The 23,610-nt window shown below is 37.6% G+C and overlaps 1 protein-coding gene across 1 annotated transcript; it reads right to left on the bottom strand.

The window, feature by feature from the left end:
* Window positions 1-5,023: 5,023 nt before the first annotated feature.
* LOC140164542 (uncharacterized) lies at window positions 5,024-5,515 on the bottom strand. The gene has a single exon (XM_072187848.1). The coding sequence runs from the start codon at window positions 5,513-5,515 to the stop codon at window positions 5,024-5,026; it is 492 nt and encodes a 163-aa protein (XP_072043949.1).
* Window positions 5,516-23,610: the final 18,095 nt, after the last annotated feature.

Below are 23,610 nucleotides of genomic sequence, written 5' to 3'. Positions count from 1 at the left end.
ATATGAGCATACCTAACTCTGCGGTATCGGTTTTTACAGAAAGCATAGGCGTGTGGATTACCTACTGTGAACGTCCAATGTTGGCATATCGAGATGGGATGCGGCGGCTTACGGTTGTAGCGGCTCTTAATACATTTTCAAAACGGTAAACATTGATGTAGAAGTTGCCGCTAATTTACGCCAATTCGGTGTTCATGTGACGAAAATGATTACAGTTCACTCAGCTGTTTACTAACTCATTTGTTCAATCGTACTGCTACGACATTCTGCGCTAACGAGTCATTCTCGGACGAGTGCTGTGCTTATGAAGAACTTATACCCATCAGCCCTATGCTAAAATGATTTTCATACTCGAAATACTTACATAGTGATTACTGATATTAGAGAAATTATCTACAGTACACAAATTTCAATTCGGAAGTTGAAATTAATTGACCTAAGCGACTTACATCTCTTGAAAAATAAAAGCCCAATAACAGCTGATGCCTTATCGGTAAATGAAGTTATTTTCTTGTGATAGAAAACATCGTAAATCTTTCGAGCCACTAAATGTTGCAAATTTGTTCTACACCGAACCACAAGAGGTCGTTACCCTAACAAGCATGCAATCACTAGATTTATTTTGTTCGAAAGTTTATTTGACGGAAGTGTCTTCTTTAGACTTGTCAGGCATGTATAATTAATCACAATTCGCATTAGGGCAATGTATACAGTTGTAAAGAAATATTTTATTTTAATTGACTCGTTTTTCCCGTTTTATTTTTGATTTATGTTAAAATAAACAACATTGAAGGGTGCATAATTCGTTCAAATGTCTTAATCTGTTGACTTTCTATGCACATTCAATTGTGTCCAACCAAAGAACATCCAATTCTAAATAAATAAGAGCAATTGGTAAGACTGAGTCGCCAGGAAGTGGTAAAACAACTTTGTAATGTCTGTGTACACAGCCTAAAGTCAAACATTCCTCTTCGCCTCATCTTCCATCATCAATCTCATCATTATCAGATATCTTCTTCAATTTCTACTCCATCTCCAAAAATTAAGACACCAATACTACTGTTTCCTTCATTCAGTTTGTTTAGAAATGTTCTTCCTTCGCTTTCTTGTCCATGTTGTTGAATTACAACCCAAAACTCAATCATAAAGAGACTTTACAGCTATAATTTGATATCAAAGTTTGCTATCAAGTGCTATCAGAATCCTTCAGAAGGAATGTTCTACGCGTGTCCTTGGTGTGTAATTAACGCATTCAATGGTGTCTAACCAACTACTCCCCAGTTTACGTCTACTGTTGACGCAACTTTTAATGAACTATCGGCACTGATGGACGCACAGATTATAGAAGTGTCTGTGCTGGACGTTTGGACACTGTTAACCCAGGGCAGTTTGTTTAACCGTGCATCTTTAACTATGTGGCGATATGCCAAACTCTAGCCGCTATAGGTTTTTGTTTTACGATTATGACTGCCTCTACAAATTGAGAGAAACGGTCAACATTTAAAAAAAAAAGTCTCCATTTGCATAATTTCGTTCAGGACTCGTCGTGAATGTTGATAGATATTTTAATTGATGAGACCATTTATTTGTATGTATTCATTCATGTACCATTGTAAACCTATATCACTCAGCCAGCCAATATCCATCATGTGCCTCTTTCGTTTTCATGCTTCGCGATACCGGGGGCTTCAGGCAATTTTCAATCGAACCCAGTCGTGACGAGAAGCGAACAAGTGGTGAGTGATTTGGTACAAAAGAGACTGAGGAACGATCATGTTAAAGGGTTCACCCTTAGCTTAATGCTACATAAGCGCCCAATCAACAACTTTAAGCATCGTGAAATGTCTTGCAACCTGAAAAAAATCATGTCAAATTATGATATTTGACATGCATGCTTGGCAGTTGAACATGTTGTTTAAAATATCTCTTACCAGAATGTTGTTTGCAATTGTTGGGGATAAAACTACGATGTCCCATACCATGGCTGTCGAATTCCTGGCTACCGAAGCTTGTTACGATCACCACTCGTCACTGATATCGATGAATTACCTTCCTGATTTGAGCCTTAATTATGAGTAATACACTCACCACAGACGCCAATAACACTCTCAGATGAAACTTGGATCTATGTTCTTGCTCCTTTATATAAAAGTAACTCAAACGACGACTTTAAACTTGATTTAACGATATGATGATGTACAAAAAACTTTAGGCTTCCGAGGGAATCCGCAACCCCATTGCACACAAAAATATCACTCCATGTCACTCCAAAACATGTATGCTCACCACCACTGAGGGCGTACATCACAGATTGCAGTGGGAAGGCTGACTCAATGCCATCGGATTCCTAAAAATATCAATTAATCTACTCAATCCAATAATTATGAAACACTTGAGGAAATGGCACTAACATTCCGGCGCCTTAATTTATGCTGCCTGCATACAATTACCTATCAATAAACCTAAAGTGCCATTTACTCGGGCATTTACTATCTATCACATGAAACTCAATAATGAACTCAATTTTTAGATAACAACTCTACTTTTGAAAACTCTAAAAACTAAAGCAAATCTGACATTTCACCTGGAAGTGTCCATGAATCAACTTGAAATTTGACAAAAATATGTTAATTACTACAAAATTAGCCTGAACAATAATATTGATTCAATCAAGTTTGGAAAATTATCCACAAGCTTTGTACCAATTGGCTTATTTGGCTTCAAATAAAGTATATTGATCATGACTGAACATGTAACTTAACGTACATGTAATTATCTCAGAACTGTCTGTGAAATAAAAACAAAACTAAGTGATAAATCTCACTGACCTTTCTTTTGTGTGTGAGACTACAAGTGTGTTTCTGAAATACTGAGCAATGTCTCAAATTTTGAATTTCAAAACAACTTTGATGACTGAAAAGGCTAATAAAAGCACAATATGACTGTTTGAATGAAACAAACTTGACTTTTACAGCTTGAACTAAAATTCCTTTAAATGTGAACTTATGAAGAAATATAGCACACACTGACACTAATGTTGTTTATCAATTTAGCTCCTGATAAATACTGCAAATTATACTTGAAATTAAACAAATTTACACATAGAACTGCCTGGGTACAGCCATTGCAGCCTTATGGTCTCAAATACTAATGTAGTAACTATGGTCATTTATCCACTTGGAAAGTTGGCATGTGCAAATTGTGTTGGAATTTATCCAATAATGGCCCAAAACTGCAAAACATTAATTTTGGATTCCATGTGAAAGTGGTTGCTCACTCCAAATTGTAAAATTTCAAATCCTAAGGCAGGTCACGTGGTAAATGTGGCACTTAATGTTCCTTTGTGGTGATGCAGGTACTAATAGATTGCAGCGCTTCCATGTTGGTCACATCCTGAACAGCACATTATCTGGGCACAACCATGATAATATATTTTGAAACTATTTTGGAGCGTATACATGTAAAATGCTTAGTGTATCACCTGTGCACAACCATAGTGACACCTTTTCACAATGAAGCATACAATGCTAACAAAATTACCTGTGCACAACCATGGTAACTTTGAATTATCACCTGTGCACAACCATGATGATAAATTATTGCATTTAATTTCCAACTTTGCACATTTTGCCAACAAAAATGGGCCTTTTTCATTCCACTTAAAATAATAATAGCTGATCCTTTTTTACACGTTTAGTTTCATGCAGTCACTTCTGCAAATATAAATCAGCTATGTCCTTGTGTTGAAAATCTTGGTTCGAATCCAGTTGTAACTACCAACGCTGAAAATTTCAGTTCCTGACACAATCTAGCCATGCTGGTCACTGCTACCCTCGGTGTCGATCATCACACATGCTATCTGTTGAGCTACAGTTGAAATCTCTGGATTTCTCTTGGGGCTTCTGCACACGAGTGATTGATGCCTGATGAACCTCGATGACTGCTGGTTAACTGGAATCCAAACTGCTGGATGATAACTTCAGATTTTGAGAATTTCATTTCTCCTTCCTGTGAGTTGGCCTTTTGCCAAGTGTGAAGTACTGCAAGTGTTTATGGGACATTTGCTTCCCAAAGGACATCCGTCCAGGAGGTTACCAGGCGCCTCAGCTCGCCTTATCTAAAAAATCACACTGCTAGAGCAGAAACTTCACAATTTAACATTTGGCTCCACTCACATAATTGGTAATTGTCATATAGTGTTCACTTCATTTGTGCATGAGTTTTGTCACAGTTGAGATTGTAACAATAAAATTGTCACATAGACTTTCTTTCAGTTCATCATCTCAACTTCATCTCAAACATGCTGTGACACTTATTTGCTTTCATTCGCTGTTTGCAGCGTCTTTGTTTCTGGGTACTCTGCTTCAAGTAACAGGCACAATTTAGCCACTGGTCTGACTAATGTTGTAGATCTTGTCTTAATTTCCACCTGTCTAACAAATCCATTCTTGTCTGGTCTGGTTGCTGTCACCTTTCCCATTGGCCACATATTCCTAGGTTTGGATCCATCTACTACTAGTACGATGTCACCGACCTTAAGATTGCTCTTTGGAAAGAGCCACTTCTGGCGCTCTTGCTGCTGTACAAGGTATTCAGATGTCCAACGCTTCCAAAACAAATCAGACATGTATTGTACTTGTCGCCATCTCTTTTTGGCATACTGATCTGTTTTTTCTGTCAAAGTTGGTGGAAGTGTCGGTTTGCCTTTAAGCAAAAGCAGGTGATTGGGGTAAGTGCTTCAAGATCTCCCGCATCACTTGAGACTTTAGTAATGGGTCTGCTGTTTACTACTGCTTCAGCTTCACAAAAGAGTGTTTGCAGAGCTTCATCAGTCAACATCTGCTCCTTGGACACAGACATCATCACCTTTCTGATGGTCCTGATCATTCTCTCCCAAACACCTCCAAAGTGAGACCCTGCGGGTGGATTAAATCTCCAATCTACATGATCTTGTAGAAGCTCACTGTGAATCTGTGCTTGATTCCACTTGCGTATTTGTTCTTGTAGCTCCTTTTAGCACCTACTAAATTTGTGCCGTTGTCTGACCATACTTCCTTGACTTGGCTCTCCTTGCAATAAAGCGGCGTATTGCACAGATACAAGAATCTGTTTCAAGTGTGTCAGCCTTTTCAATGTGGATAGCTCTAACAGCTAGGCAGGTGAAGACCATGCCGTATCTCTTGACTACACTTCGTCCTCTCTTTACTTCTACTGGTCCGAAATAATCAACACCAACTCTAGTAAATGGTGCTTCTTCTGGGTTCACTCTGGATCTTGGAAGATCTGCCATTTGTTGTTCGGCGTCCTTTGCTCTCTGTTTTCTGCAAGTAACACAACTTCCAATTATCCTTCTGGCAGTTGAATTTGCGCTCACTATCCAGAACCTCCTTTGTAAGCGTGACAGCATATGATTACGTCCTCCATGTCCTGTAACTTCATGGATCTCACGCATTACCAGATCAGTTATACAGCTCTCCTTTGGCAAAATCACAGGGAATTTCTCATCTTCTGGCATAGCAGCTCTGGCAAGACGACCACCGACTCTTAGTAAGCCATCTTTCACAAAAGGGTTCAACTTGGATATTGAACTTATCTTCTTCAACTTCACACCGTCTTTACCTCTTCTGCTACCAGGACTACTAGTCTTGCTTTTCAAGATCGCTATCTCTTGTGGAAATGCTTTTCTCTGTGCAATTCCAATAGCTGCCTTTTCAGCGTCTTGCATGTCAGACACTGTGAGTGGCTGGATACAACCCTTTGAGTTTTCTGCTCCTGATCTTTGTCTGATGGTTGGCTGGCATTAGAGTCCTTTGTGCTCAAATGAGCTTTCTTTCTTTCTCTGCTCCTCTGAATGAGTTGTTTCTTCACCTTCAGGATCCAAGCGATTGCTTTCTTCAGGCGGTACCATGATGAAAAGTGTTTCATCAGCATTTCCACTCCATTCATTTCATCTTCAACTCTATCCTTCACCTTCTTACCTTTCACTTCATCATCATCCTTCACGTTCACAACAGTCTCTTCCTTCTGACTCTTTGTCTCTTTGCCATCTTGTACCATCATCACATTCACCTTCTTCACTTCCATATCATCTTCCTGAACACCCTGGCCAATATCTTGACATGCTGGCCATTCTTCTTCTCCACTCCAGAGAAACTTAGGACCTTTCAACCAACGATCAGTTGTGAGGAGTTGGTCAATTGAGAGTCCTCTTGAACTATCATCAGCAGGGTTGTCTTTAGTCGGGACATACCTCCACTGTGATGCATGTGAGCCATCATGGATCACTCCAAGTCTATTGGCTACAAATGTCTTGAAGCGTGCAGCCTCATTGTTGATGTATCTCAAAACTGTCATACTGTCAGTCCAGAAGACTGTCTTGTTGATTGGAATATCAAGTTCATGCTGGATCATAGTGTTCACTCTCACTGCAACTGTTGAAGCATTGAGTTCTAGCCTGGGTACTGTTACTTGTTTCACCGGTGCAACTCTTGCTTTGGCAATAACTAAAGCACAGTGAATATCGCCATCTTCATTCTCAGTTCTCAAATAACTCACAGTACCATAGCCCTTCAAGCTGGCATCCGCGAAGTGATGCAATTGTGTTGAGTTCACCTTGCCAAAATGTGGTGGCTTATAACATCTGTCAACTGTTAGATGTTCCAACTTTGGTAACTCTGCTATCCACTGTTGCCACATTCTGAGGTGTGCTCCAGGAATTTCTTCATCCCATCCAATCTTGAGCTTACATAATTCTTGCATCAGTTGCTTTGCTGGTAAGATTGCTGGACTGATGAATCCCAGCGGGTCGTACACAGAACTGACCACTGATAGTATTCCTCTTCAGTAGGTGGGCGGTCTTTCACTGTTATTTGATATCCAAATTTGTCAGCTTCAGGGGACCACAACATTCCTAGCACTCTTTCTGTGGGTAGATTTTCAGTGTCCAAATCTACGAGTGCCATGTCCTTGGATCTATCTTCCTCAGGTATAGACTGAAGCACTGTGCGGCTGTTGCTTGTCCACTTAGTCAAGTTGAACCCGCCGTCTTTACAAGCCTTCTTTAGATCACTCACAAGATCAACAGCTTTCTCTTCAGATTTAACTGATCTGAGCATGTCATCTACATAGAAATTATGTAGCATAGAACTTGTAACTACTTTGTCGTACTTGACTCCAGCTTCTTCTGCTGTTCTTCTGAGAGCATAGTTCGCACAAGATGGCGACGAGGTGGCTCCAAATAAATGGACCTTCATGCGATAAGTCTGCAAGGGTTTATCTACTTCTCCTTCCGGCCACCAAAGGAAACGCAGTAAGTTGCGATCACTTTCCGGTACCTGAACCTGGTGAAACATACTTTCAATGTCTGCTGTCACGGCAATGCATTCTTGTCTAAATCGCAGCATCACTCCTACTAATGAACTAGTAAGATCGGGGCCTTGTAACAACTCCTTGTTGAGTGAATGTCCCATATAGTTGACTGCACAATCATAAACAACACGCAATTTGTTCTTTCTGGGGTGGTACAACCCATGAGGTGGAATGTACCACGTTCTGCCAGATTCACCTATTTCTTCTTCTTCAGGCACCTTCTGGGCGTATTCCTTGTTTATCATGTCATTTACTACAGACTTGTAATCTGCATGAAACTCAGGGTTCTTGGAAAACCTCTTCTTCAGATGCGCTGCTCTCACTTCTGCTTGCTGTCTATTGTTGGGAAATTTCTTGTTGTGATCTTTGAGGGGTAATCCTATCTGGTAGTGACCTTCAATGAGTCTAGTTGTGTTGTTTACATCAGCTAGAAACTGTTGGTCATTCAAACTCTTCTCTGGTAGGTCTTCAGTGATGCGCTCTGTGAAATCATGGTTGAATAACTTCACCAGCTGGTGGTCGAGCGTTTCTTCCACTCTTGTTCTTGTTATGGTAAGCGGTGACGATGATTTATTGTTCATCCCATACACCGTCCAGCCAAGCAAAGTTCTGCATGCATATGGACCATCATTGCTGCTATGTATCACTTCCCAGGGTTCGAAGACTTGTGGCACATTATTCCCGATGAGCAGACCTATGTGTGCATTTGCTTCATCTTCCAATCTGGTTAGACACACTTTCTCTAAATATGGCCAGCTTGAAATCTGCTCCTGAGTGACAACATGATCCATACGTGCAGGAATTTCCTCCTTGGTGTATACCTTTGGCAGCATCACACTGTTTTTCGTGTCCATGTCATAAATTTCTAGTCCCTGTAGGATTCTACTATTGACCTTCCTGCTTCCAGTCATGGTCTGAATATCTAACGTAGTAGACCTTCCTTTAAGATTGAGTTGCTGGCTTAAATTCTTAGTACAAAATGTAGCATCGCTACCCGAGTCTAAGTATGCATAAGTTTCCACAGTGATTCCTGTAGAACTTGATCTGATTTTTACAGGAATGATGCACGGCGATGAATTATCTCCGGCGCCTGTATGATGACAATGACATACACCAGCATTTGTCACCTTTTCTTCTTTATCCTTGGGTGCTGTGTCTTGCTTCTTGGATGCTGTGTCTAGCCTTTCTAGGTGAAGCACTGTTGGGTGATTTTATTACACTTGTTGCATGATAATTTATTCGTGCACGCTTTACTGATGTGCTTTGCCTTTTTAAGGCAGCCAAAGCACATACCTTGCTCTTTCAGATACTTCAGCTTTTGCTCCGCTGGTAACTTCATTAATTTGAAGCAGTTGTCCAAATTATGGTTCTCTTTCTCACAGTAGTTGCAGGATTTTTATCTGCCTTCTGGTCTGCAGCAGTATTTGCAGCAAAACTTTCATCTGTACTTGTAGCAAAGTTCCTCTTCACTTTAGGCTTGCTATTTGCACCTTTATAATTATTATTACCTTCTCTATCACTTATTTTCCCAAATGCAGCATTGTTCTGGATTCTTGCTTGTTTCTCAACAAAGAGGAAAAATCCTCAAACCTAACCGGACGACCCACATCTTCTTCAATATAGTCTACTCTTTGACGCCATCTGTCCTTCATCTTGTAAGGAAGTTTGCCAACAAGCAGTCTAATATTCGCAGTGCTGTGCAGCTCACTAGTATAGCCAAGAGACTCCATGGTATTTTTACATTCCATCAAAAACAAGGACATCTCTTGTAAGCCTGATGAGTCTTCATTGGTGATATTAGGCCACGCCCTCATTTTTGAGAGATATGCTTCCGCAATGCGATGTACATTACCAAATCTCTTCTGAAGCAGCTTCTTAGCCTCTTGATATCCGGTATCATCTTTCATCTGCAAGCAACTTTTTACCAAACTGTTGGCTTCTCCTCTGGTAAACTGCTCCAGAAATAGTAAACAATCTTGACTGTTGGTTCCTCTGTTTTCAATAGTGTACTCAAAGTTCCTTATGAAGGAAGTGAACTGCAGGGGTCGTTTGTAAACGGCTGCAATGTTCGTTTTGGAAGGCTAGATCTCACATGTTGTTCTAGCAGCATCTTGGTAACCACATTGTTGTCAACTTGACTGTCTATTGTCCAATCTTGCTTGCCAGAAATAGGCCTCAATTGCAATGGTGTTGAAGTAGCAATCGGTGGTGCTGGAATTTCTTGTTGTTGACCTCTTGTCAGATCCGGCCTGCTTGGTGCTGGATTTATATGTTGTTTGCTTTTACTATACTGATTGCCAGTAAAGGGCCTTGCTTGCAATGGTCTTGTCGTTAAATTATCATGACGATTTCCATTGTCTGTTATTGAACCGTCAGCTTGCCTAGTGTTGGGTGGTGCTGACCGTACTGGATTTTCAAGTTGTTGACCTGGCTGGGGTGGTTGGTGTATTTCAACTTTTACCTCTTTCTTCGTGAGCGTAGGGCTAGGTGCTGTATTGTTTTCACTGCGGTTGCAATCCAACCATTCTTGTACCAAGTCCTTGGATTTCTTACCCTCATCCAGTGATTCTTCTAGACAACTACTACGTTTGTCCTCAGTTTCATATTTCTCCAACGCAAATAATTTGGCGTTTTCAACGTTTATTTCTGTACGCAACTCCAATACCTGACGTTGCTGTTCTAATTCTTTCATCTTGAGTCTTATACCCTCTTCATTTCTTTGAATTTTCTCCTGCAGCTTGTATTCTTCCATCTCAAGTGCTAACCTTTTTTGTAATGCTTCTTCTCTAGCTTCCATTTCTGCTTTCCTGGTAGCTGCAGCAATAATAGCACTTTCCATACTTATTGCTCTGCTTTTTATTGATCTGGAAAATGTGCTCTTTGAGCCTTTTGAGCTCCTATTTGTTGCCATTTTGACTCTTGCTTTTGTTGACGAGTCCTTTATTTTATAAATTCAGATGATGTTACCACAGCAAATCGAGTCTGGTACCGTCTGGCTTGCGTACTACATGACCTGTGACCTCAATCACAACGTGGGCAGCTGTAGGCTGCGTGACACATACGTGACAAAATGACACGAAGTTCTAAAATTGTTCTAATTTCACTTGGTGTGCTTCAAAGTTAAATCTAATCTGATACTCAGTTGCCTTATAGCTTATAGCTTCTTGTTGAATATCTTCGAGCATCCTATAACAGTTTTTGTACTAAAATGTTGGGGATAAAACTACGATGTCCCATACCATGGCTGTCGAATTCCTGGCTACCGAAGCTTGTTACGATCACCACTCGTCACTGATATCGATGAATTACCTTCCTGATTTGAGCCTTAATTATGAGTAATACACTCACCACAGACGCCAATAACACTCTCAGATGAAACTTGGATCTATGTTCTTGCTCCTTTATATAAAAGTAACTCAAACGACGACTTTAAACTTGATTTAACGATATGATGATGTACAAAAACTTTAGGCTTCCGAGGAATCCGCAACCCCATTGCACACAAAAATATCACTCCATGTCACTCCAAAACATGTATGCTCACCACCACTGAGGGCGTACATCACAGATTGCAGTGGGAAGGCTGACTCAATGCCATCGGATTCCTAAAAATATCAATTAATCTACTCAATCCAATAATTATGAAACACTTGAGGAAATGGCACTAACAGCAATATTTGTTGAAAACCAGATTTTCTCCACTTTTTTGACATATTGATCTCACGGATTTATGCGAAGCCACGATGTTCGGATGTTGGGTCAGGGCTAACCCTTCCATGAATAACAAGAACCTTTAAAATAATACGTTATCTTTTTTTACTCAACAAAAACACCGTCAATAGCAACAATACCGCCAGAAAGTTAGACACACATTTAATAGTCTGACATGTCCGAAGTGTCCAGTACAGACAGTTCATTGGTAGTTATTACGTCAACATTAGACTGGACTGGTATAACAAGTATAACAAGCCGGTCGGACACAGGATGATAGACGTTTACGAAGGATACGAAGAAAGCCCCCCCCCCCCTCCCCTACTTGCGTGTTTAAAAACTGGTGTTTTTGTATTGATCTTTATTAAATTCTGTGGTAAATCGTGCCTGTTGAGGCCATGGTTAATTTTTTTGTATTCAGGTTTAATTGCCAAAGCGTTCAGTGCAGATACTAGTAGTTGATTAGTTACGTCACCAGTTTATAGACTTAAAATGTTAAGCAGTATGTCGGACACTGTTGAATGCACTTTCAATGCGTTATTTAAACCAAAGACACGAGAAATCTAAGTAGGCCCTACATTTCCGAAGGAAATCATAGTAATAACGATAATGGGAACCAAGGGAGAACAGTGCCAGTGCATTGATTGGTCACCCCAGGTTAAATAAGAAATAAATAAATAAATAAATAAATAAATAAATGGTATTTGGTGTTTGTAATGTTTGGTTTTTGTAAAAGAGAACTTGTACAGCTCAGTCATATACTCGTTCCTCTGTTTAGTTAATATGGGTACTGTTATACCCAGCAAAATACAAAACGTTTTTAAAACGTTTTAAAGGGGTTATATTTTGGTAAAAACATTTTAATGACATGGTATGAAAACGTTTTGTACGAAAACACACTCGAGAACACTTTAAAATATTGTCAAAATGTTATCTAAAACATTGGTTGCAAACATTTTTTGCCAAATATTTCGTCAATACTTAAATAACATTATGTTAGAATATTTTGCAGTTCAGTTTTCAAAAATGTTTTTGAATGTTATGAACACGTTCTATAGCCCGACATTTAAAAGTTTTCTGACAACCTTTTATAACCTTTAATTTTGCAAATTATGTCAAAATCGTTTTGTGTTTGTTGGGTAGTAATAAGAATTGAGAATGAGAAAATAAAAGAATGGAGAATGAGTAAAAGAAGAATATGAAGGAATGTTGTGAGAAGAAGAAGAGGAGGATGAGGAAAAAGAAGAAGAAACAACAGCAGAAGAAGGGAGAAAATAATCATGATGACAATATACACGTTCAATTAAGTTCGCTAACCTTTGTGGTCCGCGGGCTGGTCAGACGAATATTTGCAATTTTTTACCAATACCAAATTTATATTTAAACATGACATCACAATATCAAAATGTCCTTATGTAAGAACTCATAGAGTTTATAATGGCGTTAATTTTGGGGTAATCTACAGGTCAGGAATCCCTGCTTAGCCAGTACCCAAAATCAAAAGACGGCACGCTTTTAATCTCGGCAAGCTCTGTGCTTCGTGTCATGCAATTTTAATATACTTACCATAAAATATCACTTTCTGATGATGCCAATCTAACCAAATTTAACGGTTTAATGCATGAATGCCGCAGATTTCATCATTGTGATTCATTATACCTGATAGACCGATCAACGTACTCTGCAACAGTTAATTAACGATCATTAATGCTTTCATTTGACATTTAAATTTTGAGACAAATCGTAAGATTTGAAATAATACTATCGATAATAATAATCACACTAACAAAATACTACGTCAACTTTCATGCTGGAGAAAAATAATTACGTCTCGAAATATTCAAGTGATGAAATCACTATCATTTTACTATCATTTTTATATTTATTTATTTATTCTATTTTTAGTTTTCAGTTATTCACTCTATCACCATGATCACAAACTGACAAACGGCGGCGTAGGAAAAAGGTGGATACGGTAAATAACACACGGGTTCGCAATGTAAATATTTTGCTCATGCACTGTAGAAAGTTATGCTTTAGTAAAGTTTGACTCCGTTAAGGTGACGGATGGCAACGTTTGCACAGTTTTTGTGGGACATCAAACAGCATCAGACACACCAAATTGCATTCTGAATACGAGGAATGTCTTTCTGTTTTTTAATTCTCGATATAATACAAAATTAATGGCAAAATATTAAATATTGATATTTTTGACATAAACTATAAATCTAATGATATGTACATAAGTGTAGTTGAAAATTTTGACCTTTGGTATTGAAGATACACATTCGTTTTTCCTAAAAGACCTACAATTTTTAGGAATGTCACCTTGTGTCTCATATGCGGTGGACACTTACTTGGTTTGAGAGAGAGGTTTGTCCAATCGCGATATCCGCAAAGGTTCGAGGCCTTCTGAAGGTGTTCCGGTTCCTTCGCGTCCTTGTTTGACGAAATCGTGTCCGCTCTATGAAATAGAGTTCGTATTACCCCCAGCTTATGTATTAGCGGATGGTGCGAATCAAATAACAGGTACTGACCTGTGTGTGTGTCCTTTCTGCATGTTCTGCATACATCGATTTCCACTATAACCATGGAAACTAAACAGTCCAAAAAGGTAAGTTTGCCTTCCTTGGGCTCTTCCTGTATCAACTTTTTTAATATGATCGTTGACGCTATTGCGTATTTTCACCAAAGTGTCGTCGACATATCGCAACTAGTACGTAGGGGAGTGCCGGTATACGATGCAAAAGCCAGCTGTTCAAACTGTTCTATAAATAGGCTTACAACAATCGGTGAAACCGACGATCCCATCGCGCATCCATGACGTTGTCTGTAACTTTTGCCATCGTAGACAAAATAGGTGGTGTTGAGACAAAGTTCTAGAAGTTCAAAAACTTGGTCTGGACTTATTTTCGTGCGCGCCTTCAAGGTGTTATCCCTTAAAATACGAACACATTCAATCGCTTTCTTAGGTGGTACACACGTGAACAAAGCTGGCACATCATATAGGAGGTTACAGTCTCATTATCAATCGCGAACTTTGTTTACGAAATCCTGGGAGTTTATGATGTTTCGATTTCCCAACCAAGGCGCTGGCAGCGGTCCAATGGAGCGTGCGATTTGGATCTTTGGGAAGATCATACAATTTGGGTATACCGACTCACCAGGGTACATTTGGTGGGTACAGGATACGATCGATAACTTCCGATTTCTCAAGTTCTTGAAGACACTCTATGCAATAATATAGACAATCTTCACAATAATATAGTCAATGCTATCTACGGTATATATATAGCAACTGATGACAATATAGCTAATGCCATCTACGATAGATAGAAAAGATTAGCAATTTAGCCAATGTTATGTACGGTAGGCCTAGATACCAATGATTGACAATAAAGCCAATGCTATCTGTGGTAGATAGCAAAGTTTAGCAATATATCCAATGCTATCTACGGTAGATAGCAAAGATTGGCGATATATCCAATGCTATTTACGGTAGATAGTAATGATTGACAATAAAGACAAAGCTATCTGTGGTAGATAGCAAAGTTGAGCAATATGGCCAATATTATCTGTGGTAGATAGCAAAGACTAGCAAAATAGTCAATGATATCAACGAAAGATAGCAAAGATTGGCAATAATTTATCCAATGCTATTTACGGTAGATAGTAATGATTGACAATATTGCCAATGCTATCTACGGTAGATAGCAAAGATGAGCAACTTAGTTTTTACTATCACATGGCATGAAAAGAAACCATGTGATTCATGATATAAAACAAATATTACATGCCAATATTCGTGTAATAGTAAAAATATATCATTGGGTCAAATTTTGACTGATCTATTTCATATAGTCAATGCTATCTACGGTATATATATAGCAACTGATGACAATATAGCTAATGCCATCTACGATAGATAGAAAAGATTAGCAATTTAGCCAATGTTATGTACGGTAGGCCTAGATACCAATGATTGACAATAAAGCCAATGCTATCTGTGGTAGATAGCAAAGTTTAGCAATATATCCAATGCTATCTACGGTAGATAGCAAAGATTGGCGATATATCCAATGCTATTTACGGTAGATAGTAATGATTGACAATAAAGACAAAGCTATCTGTGGTAGATAGCAAAGTTGAGCAATATGGCCAATATTATCTGTGGTAGATAGCAAAGACTAGCAAAATAGTCAATGATATCAACGAAAGATAGCAAAGATTGGCAATAATTTATCCAATGCTATTTACGGTAGATAGTAATGATTGACAATATTGCCAATGCTATCTACGGTAGATAGCAAAGATGAGCAACTTAGTTTTTACTATCACATGGCATGAAAAGAAACCATGTGATTCATGATATAAAACAAATATTACATGCCAATATTCGTGTAATAGTAAAAATATATCATTGGGTCAAATTTTGACTGATCTATTTCACTCGGCTACGCCTCGTGAAATAGAAAGTTCAAAATTTGACCTCATGATATATTTTGTACTATCACACTCATAGGCATGTAATATTTGTATATTATCTGCGGCAAATAAAATACAAGGATTGCAAAGTATGATCAATGTCAAGATGTATAAAGATGGAAGATGCTATATCTACGGAAGATTGAGAAGATTCTGATATAACAAAATGTTATCTATGGTAGATAGCAAGGGTTGCCAAAATAGCCAATGTTATCTACGTAAGATAGCATAGATAGGATGTTATTACGGTCAATATATAGCAAATATTGACAATAAATGGTAGCCAAGTTGTATCTGCGGAAGATGGCAAAGATATACAGATAATGTTTGGAAATAACAAATGTCAGTAACTTGGGTTGTCAAAATATCCAATGGATATATCCAACGGAAGATAGCTAATTTTGAGAATACATCCTGTGCTGTCTACGGTAGATAGCACAGATTGGGAACATAACCTATGCTATCAACGGTAGATATAGCAAAGATTAGGTATATATCCAGTGTGCTATCTACGGTAGATAGCAGAGATTAGGAATATAACCTGTGCTATCTACGGTAGATATAGCAAAGATTAGGAATATAACATGTGCTATCTGCGGTAGATAGCAGAGAATAGGAATATAACCCATGATATATCCAGTGTGCTATCTACGGTAGATAGCAAAGATTAGGAATATAACCCATGCTATCTACGGTAGATAGCAAAGATTAGGAATATAACCTGTGCTATCTACGGTAGATAGCAAATATTAGGAATATAACATATGCTATATACCAAAGATTAGGAATATTATACCCTGTGCTATCTACGGTAGATAGCAATAGCAAAGATTAGGAATATAACCTATGGTATCTACGGTAGATAGCAAAGATAAGGGATATATCCAGTGTGCGATCTACGGTAGATAGCAAAGATTATGAATATATCCTGTGCTATCTACGGTAGATATAGCAAAGATTAGGAATGTTATACCATGTGCTATCTACGGTAGATAGCAATAGCAAAGATTAAGAATATAACATATGGTATCTACGGTAGATAGCACAGATTATGGGGATATATCCAGTGTGCTATCTACGGTAGATAGCAAAGATTAGGAGCCAAGATTAGTAATATAACCTGTGTTATCTACGGTAGATAGCAAATATTAGGAATATAACATATGCTATATACCAAAGATTAGGAATATTATACCCTGTGCTATCTACGGTAGATAGCAATAGCAAAGATTAGGAATATAACCTATGGTATCTACGGTAGATAGCAAAGATAAGGGATATATCCAGTGTGCGATCTACGGTAGATAGCAAAGATTATGAATATATCCTGTGCTATCTACGGTAGATATAGCAAAGATTAGGAATGTTATACCATGTGCTATCTACGGTAGATAGCAATAGCAAAGATTAAGAATATAACATATGGTATCTACGGTAGATAGCACAGATTATGGGGATATATCCAGTGTGCTATCTACGGTAGATAGCAAAGATTAGGAATATAACCCATGCTATCTACGGTAGATAGCAAAGATTAGGAATATAACCTGTGCTATCTACGGTAGATAGCAAAGATTAGGAGCCAAGATTAGTAATATAACCTGTGTTATCTACGGTGGATAGCAAATATTAGGAATATAACATATGCTATATACCAAAGATTAGGAATATTATACCCTGTGCTATCCGTACGGTAGATAGCAATATCAAAGATTAGGAATATAACCTATGGTATCTACGGTAGATAGCAAAGATTAGGGATATATCCCGTGTGCGATCTACGGTAGATAGCAAAGATTATGAATATATCCTGTGCTATCTACGGTAGATATAGCAAAGATTAGGTATAAAAGCTGTGCTATCTACGGTAGATATAGAAATATTAGGAATATAACCTGTGTTATATACGGTAGATAGCAAAGATTAGGAACATAACCTGTGCTATCTACGGTAGATATAACAAAGATTAGGAATATAACCCGTGCTATCTACGGCAGATATAGCAAAGATTAGGAATATAACATGTGCTATCTACGGTAGATAGCAAAGATAGATAGCAAAGATTAGGAATATAACCTGTGCTATCTACGGTAGATAGCAAAGATTAGGAATATAACATGTGCTATCTAAAAAGGAAGGTTTTTATTTCAAACTCTAATCGTGACCCGCAGGTCAAATTGCTAGAATTGTACATTAAACACACCTAAACAGACACAATGCAATTTGCAGGCAGCAGCTTAATCAGCGCCAATATTGCAACATTGAAACAAACAACTATTCAAACATCCAATCCATCCCAACCACATCCCCAAGTAGGCAATGAGGATAAAGTGCCTTGCCCAAGGACACAACACGTTGGCACGAGCGGGGCTCGAACTCACAACTTATGTATTATGAGTCGGGCGCCTTATCCACTCGGCCACACGTGCTCCTCAAAATCTACGGTAGATATAGCAAAGATTATGAATATAACATGTGCTATCTACGGTAGATAGCAAAGATTAGGAATATAACCCGTGCTATCTACGGTAGATAGCAAAGATTAGGAATATAACCTATGCTATCTACGGCAGATAGCAAAGATTAGGAGCAAAGATTAGGAATATAACCTTTGATATCTACAGTAGATAGCAAATATTAGGAATATAACCTGTGCTATCTACGGTAGATAGCAAAGATTAAGAATATAACCCGTGCTATCTACGGTAGATAGCAAAGATTAGGAATATAACCTATGCTATCTACGGTAGATAGCAAAGATTAGGAGCAAAGATTAGGAATATAACCTTTGATATCTACAGTAGATAGCAAATATTAGGAATATAACCTGTGCTATCTACGGTAGATAGCAAAGATTAGGAATATAACATGTGCTATCTACGGTAGATAGCAAAGATTAGGAATATAATCTGTGCTATCTACGGTAGATAGCAAAGATTAGGAATATTAAACCTGTGCTATCTACGGTAGATAGCAGATTTTAGGAATATGAGTGCTATCTTCGGTAGATATCACAGATTAGGAAACCAGTGCTATCTACGGTATATATAAAGATTAGGAATATAACATGTGCTATCTACGGTAGATATCAGAGATTAGGAATATAACATGTGCTATCTACGGTAGACAGCAAAGATTAGGAATATAACCTACTAGTATGCTATCTACGGTAGAGAGCAAAGATTAGGAATATAACATGTGCTATCTACGGTAGATAGCAAAGATTAGGAATATAATCTGTGCTATCTACGGTAGACAGCAAAGATTAGGAATATAACCTATGCTATCTACGGTAGATAGCAGAGATTAGGAATATAATCTATGCTATCTACGGTAGACAGCAAAGATTAGGAATATAATTTGTGCTATCTACGATAGATATCAAAGATTAGGAATATAACATGTGCTATCTACGGTAGACAGCAAAGATTAGGAATATAACCTATATGCTATCTACGGTAGATAGCACAGATTAGGAATATAACATGTGCTATCTACGGTAGATAGCAGAGATTAGAATATAACATGTGCTATCTACGGTAGACAGCAAAGATTAGGAATATAACCTATGCTATCTACGGTAGATAGCAAAGATTAGGATATAACATGTGCTATCTACGGTAGATATAGCAAAGATTAGGAATATAACCTATGCTATCTACGGTAGATAGCAAAGATTAGGAATATAACATGTGCTATCTACGGTAGATAGCAGAGATTAGGAATATAACATGTGCTATCTACGGTAGACAGCAAAGATTAGGAATATAACCTATGCTATCTACGGTAGATAGCAAAGATTAGGAATATAACATGTGCTATCTACGGTAGATAGCAAAGATTAGGAATATAATCTGTGCTATCTACGGTAGATAGCAAAGATTAGGAATATAACCTATGCTATCTACGGTAGATAGCAGAGATTAGGAATATAACATGTGCTATCTACGGTAGACAGCAAAGATTAGGAATATAACCTATGCTATCTACGATAGAGAACAAAGATTAGGAATATAACATGTGCTATCTACGGTAGATAGCAAAGATTAGGAATATAATATGGGCTATCTACGGTAGATAGCAAAGATTAGGAATATAACCTATGCTATCTACGGTAGATAGCAAAGATTAGGAATATAACATGTGCTATCTACGGTAGACAGCAAAGATTAGGAATATAACATGTGCTATCTACGGTAGATAGCAGAGATTAGGAATATAACATGTGCTATCTACGGTAGATATAGCAAAGATTAGGAATATAACCTATGCTATCTACGGTAGATAGCAAAGATTAGGAATATAATCTATGCTATCTACGGTAGACAGCAAAGATTAGGAATATAATCTGTGCTATCTACGGTAGATAGCAAAGATTAGGAATATAACATGTGCTATCTACGGTAGATAGCAGAGATTAGGAATATAACATGTGCTATCTACGGTAGACAGCAAAGATTAGGAATATAACATATGCTATCTACGGTAGATAGCAAAGATTAGGAATATAACATGTGCTATCTACGGTAGATATAGCAAAGATTAGGAATATAACCTATGCTATCTACGGTAGATAGCAAAGATAAGGAATATAACATGTGCTATCTACGGTAGATAGCAGAGATTAGGAATATAACAGATAGCAGAGATTAGAAATATAACATGTGCTATCTACGGTAGACAGCAAAGATTAGGAATATAACCTATGCTATCTACGGTAGAGAGCAAAGATTAGGAATATAACATGTGCTATCTACGGTAGATAGCAAAGATTAGGAATATAATCTGTGCTATCTACGGTAGACAGCAAAGATTAGGAATATAACCTATGTTATCTACGGTAGATAGCAGAGATTAGGAATATAACATGTGCTATCTACGGTAGACAGCAAAGATTAGGAATATAACCTATGCTATCTACGATAGAGAACAAAGATTAGGAATATAACGTGTGCTATCTACGGTAGATAGCAAAGATTAGGAATATAATATGTGCTATCTACGGTAGACAGCAAAGAGAATATAACCAGCAAAGATTAGGAATATAACCTATGCTATCTACGGTAGATAGCAAAGATTAGGAATATAACATGTGCTATCTACGGTAGATAGCAGAGATTAGGAATATAACATGTGCTATCTACGGTAGATATAGCAAAGATTAGGAATATAACCTATGCTATCTACGGTAGATAGCAAAGATTAGGAATATAATCTGCTATCTACGGTAGACAGCAATGATTAGAATATAACATGTGCTATCTACGGTAGATAGCAGAGATTAGAATATAACATGTGCTATCTACGGTAGACAGCAAAGATTAGGAATATAACATGTGCTATCTACGGTAGATAGCAGAGATTAGGAATATAACATGTGCTATCTACGGTAGATAGCAGAGATTAGGAATATAACATGTCCTATCTACGGTAGATATAGCAAAGATTAGGAATATAACCTATGCTATCTCTACGGTAGATAGCAAAAGATTAGGAATATAACATGTGCTATCTACGGTAGATAGCAGATATTAGGAATATAACATGTGCTATCTACGGTAGATAGCAAAGATTAGGAATATAATCTGTGCTATCTGCGGTAGATAACAAAGATTGGGAATATAACATGTGCTATCTACGGTAGATAGCAAAGATTAGGAATATAACCTATATGCTATCTACGGTAGATAGCAAAGATTAGGAATATAACATGTGCTATCTACGGTAGATAGCAGATATTAGGAATATAACATGTGCTATCTACGGTAGACAGCAAAGATTAGGAATATAATCTATGCTATCTGCGGTAGATAACAAAGATTGGGAATATAACATGTGCTATCTACGGTAGATAGCAAAGATTAGAATATAACCTATATGCTATCTACGGTAGATAGCAAAGATTAGAATATAACATGTGCTATCTACGGTAGATAGCAGAGATTAGGACTATCCAGTGTGCTATCTACGGTAGACAGGAAAGATTAGGAATATAATCTGTGCTATCTACGATAGATATCAAAGATTAGGAATATAACATGTGCTATCTACGGTAGATAGCAAAGATTAGGAATATAACATGTGCTATCTACGGTAGACAGCAAGGATTAGGAATATAATCTATGCTATCTACGGTATATAGCAAAGATTAGGAATATAACATGTGCTATCTACGGTAGATAGATGAGATTAGGAATATAACATGTGCTATCTACGGTAGACAGCAACGATTAGGAATATAACCTATGCTATCTACGGTAGATAGCAAAGATTAGGAATATAATCTATGCTATCTACGGTATATAGCAAAGATTAGGAATATAATATGTGCTATCTACGGTAGATAGCAAAGATTAGGAATATAGCATGTGCTATCTACGGTAGATAGCAAAGATTAGGAATATTACATGTGCTATCTACGGTAGATAGCAAAGATTAGGAATATAATCTGTGCTATCTACGGTAGATAGCAAAGATTAGGAATATAATCTATGCTATCTACGGTAGACAGCAAAGATTAGGAATCATAATCTGATGTTATCTATGGTAGATAGTTCAACGCGATGTGCTATCTACGGTAGACAGCAAAGATTAGGAATATAACCTATGCTATCTACGGTAGATAGCAAAGATTAGGAATATAACATGTGCTATCTACGGTAGATAGCAGAGATTAGGAATATAACATGTGCTATCTACGGTAGACAGCAAATATTAGGAATATAACCTATGCTATCTACGGTAGATAGCAAAGATTAGGAATATAACATGTGCTATCTGCGGTAGATAGCAGAGAATAGGAATATTAAACCTGTGCTATCTACGATAGATAGCAAAGATTAGGGATATAACATGTGCTATCTACGGTAGATAGCAAAGATTAGGAATATAATCTATGCTATCTACGGTAGACAGCAAAGATTAGTAATATAATCTATGCTATCTACGGTAGATAGCAAAGATTAGGAATATAACATGTGCTATCTACGGTAGATAGCAGAGATTAGGAATATAATCTGTGCTATCTGCGGTAGATAACAAAGATTAGGAATATAATCTATGCTATCTACGGTAGACAGCAAAGATTAGGAATATAATCTGTGCTATCTACGATAGATATCAAAGATTAGGAATATAACATGTGCTATCTACGGTAGATAGCAAAGATTAGGAATATAATCTGTGCTATCTGCGGTAGATAACAAAGATTAGGAATATAATCTATGCTATCTACGGTAGACAGCAAAGATTAGGAATATAATCTGTGCTATCTACGATAGATATCAAAGATTAGGAATATAACATGTGCTATCTACGGTAGACAGCAAAGATTAGGAATATAACCTATGCTATCTACGGTAGATAGCAAAGATAAGAATATAACATGTGCTATCTACGGTAGATAGCAGAGAATAGGAATATTAAACCTGTGCTATCTACGATAGATAGCAAAGATTAGGAATATAACATGTGCTATCTACGGTAGATAGCAAAGATTAGGAATATAATCTATGCTATCTACGGTAGACAGCAAAGATTAGGAATATAATCTGTGCTATCTACGGTAGATAACAAAGATTAGGAATATAATCTATGCTATCTACGGTAGACAGCAAAGATTAGGAATATAATCTGTGCTATCTATGGTAGATAGCAAAGATTAGGAATATAACATGTGCTATCTACGGTAGACAGCAAAGATTAGGAATATAACCTATGCTATCTACGGTAGATAGCAAAGATTAGGAATATAACATGTGCTATCTACGGTAGATAGCAGAGATTAAATATAACATGTGCTATCTACGGTAGACAGCAAAGATTAGGAATATAACCTATGCTATCTACGGTAGATAGCAAAGATTAGGAATATAACATGTGCTATCTACGGTAGACAGCAAAGATTAGGAATATAACATGTCCTATCTACGGTAGATAGCAGAGATTAGGAATATAACATGTGCTATCTACGGTAGATATAGCAAAGATTAGGAATATAACCTATGCTATCTACGGTAGATAGCAAAGATTAGGAATATAATCTGC

Source organism: Amphiura filiformis, chromosome 1 (genome assembly GCF_039555335.1).
Source record: "Amphiura filiformis chromosome 1, Afil_fr2py, whole genome shotgun sequence".
Taxonomy (NCBI): Eukaryota; Metazoa; Echinodermata; class Ophiuroidea; order Amphilepidida; family Amphiuridae; genus Amphiura; species Amphiura filiformis.
This window is presented reverse-complemented; position numbering and strand designations above follow the sequence as displayed.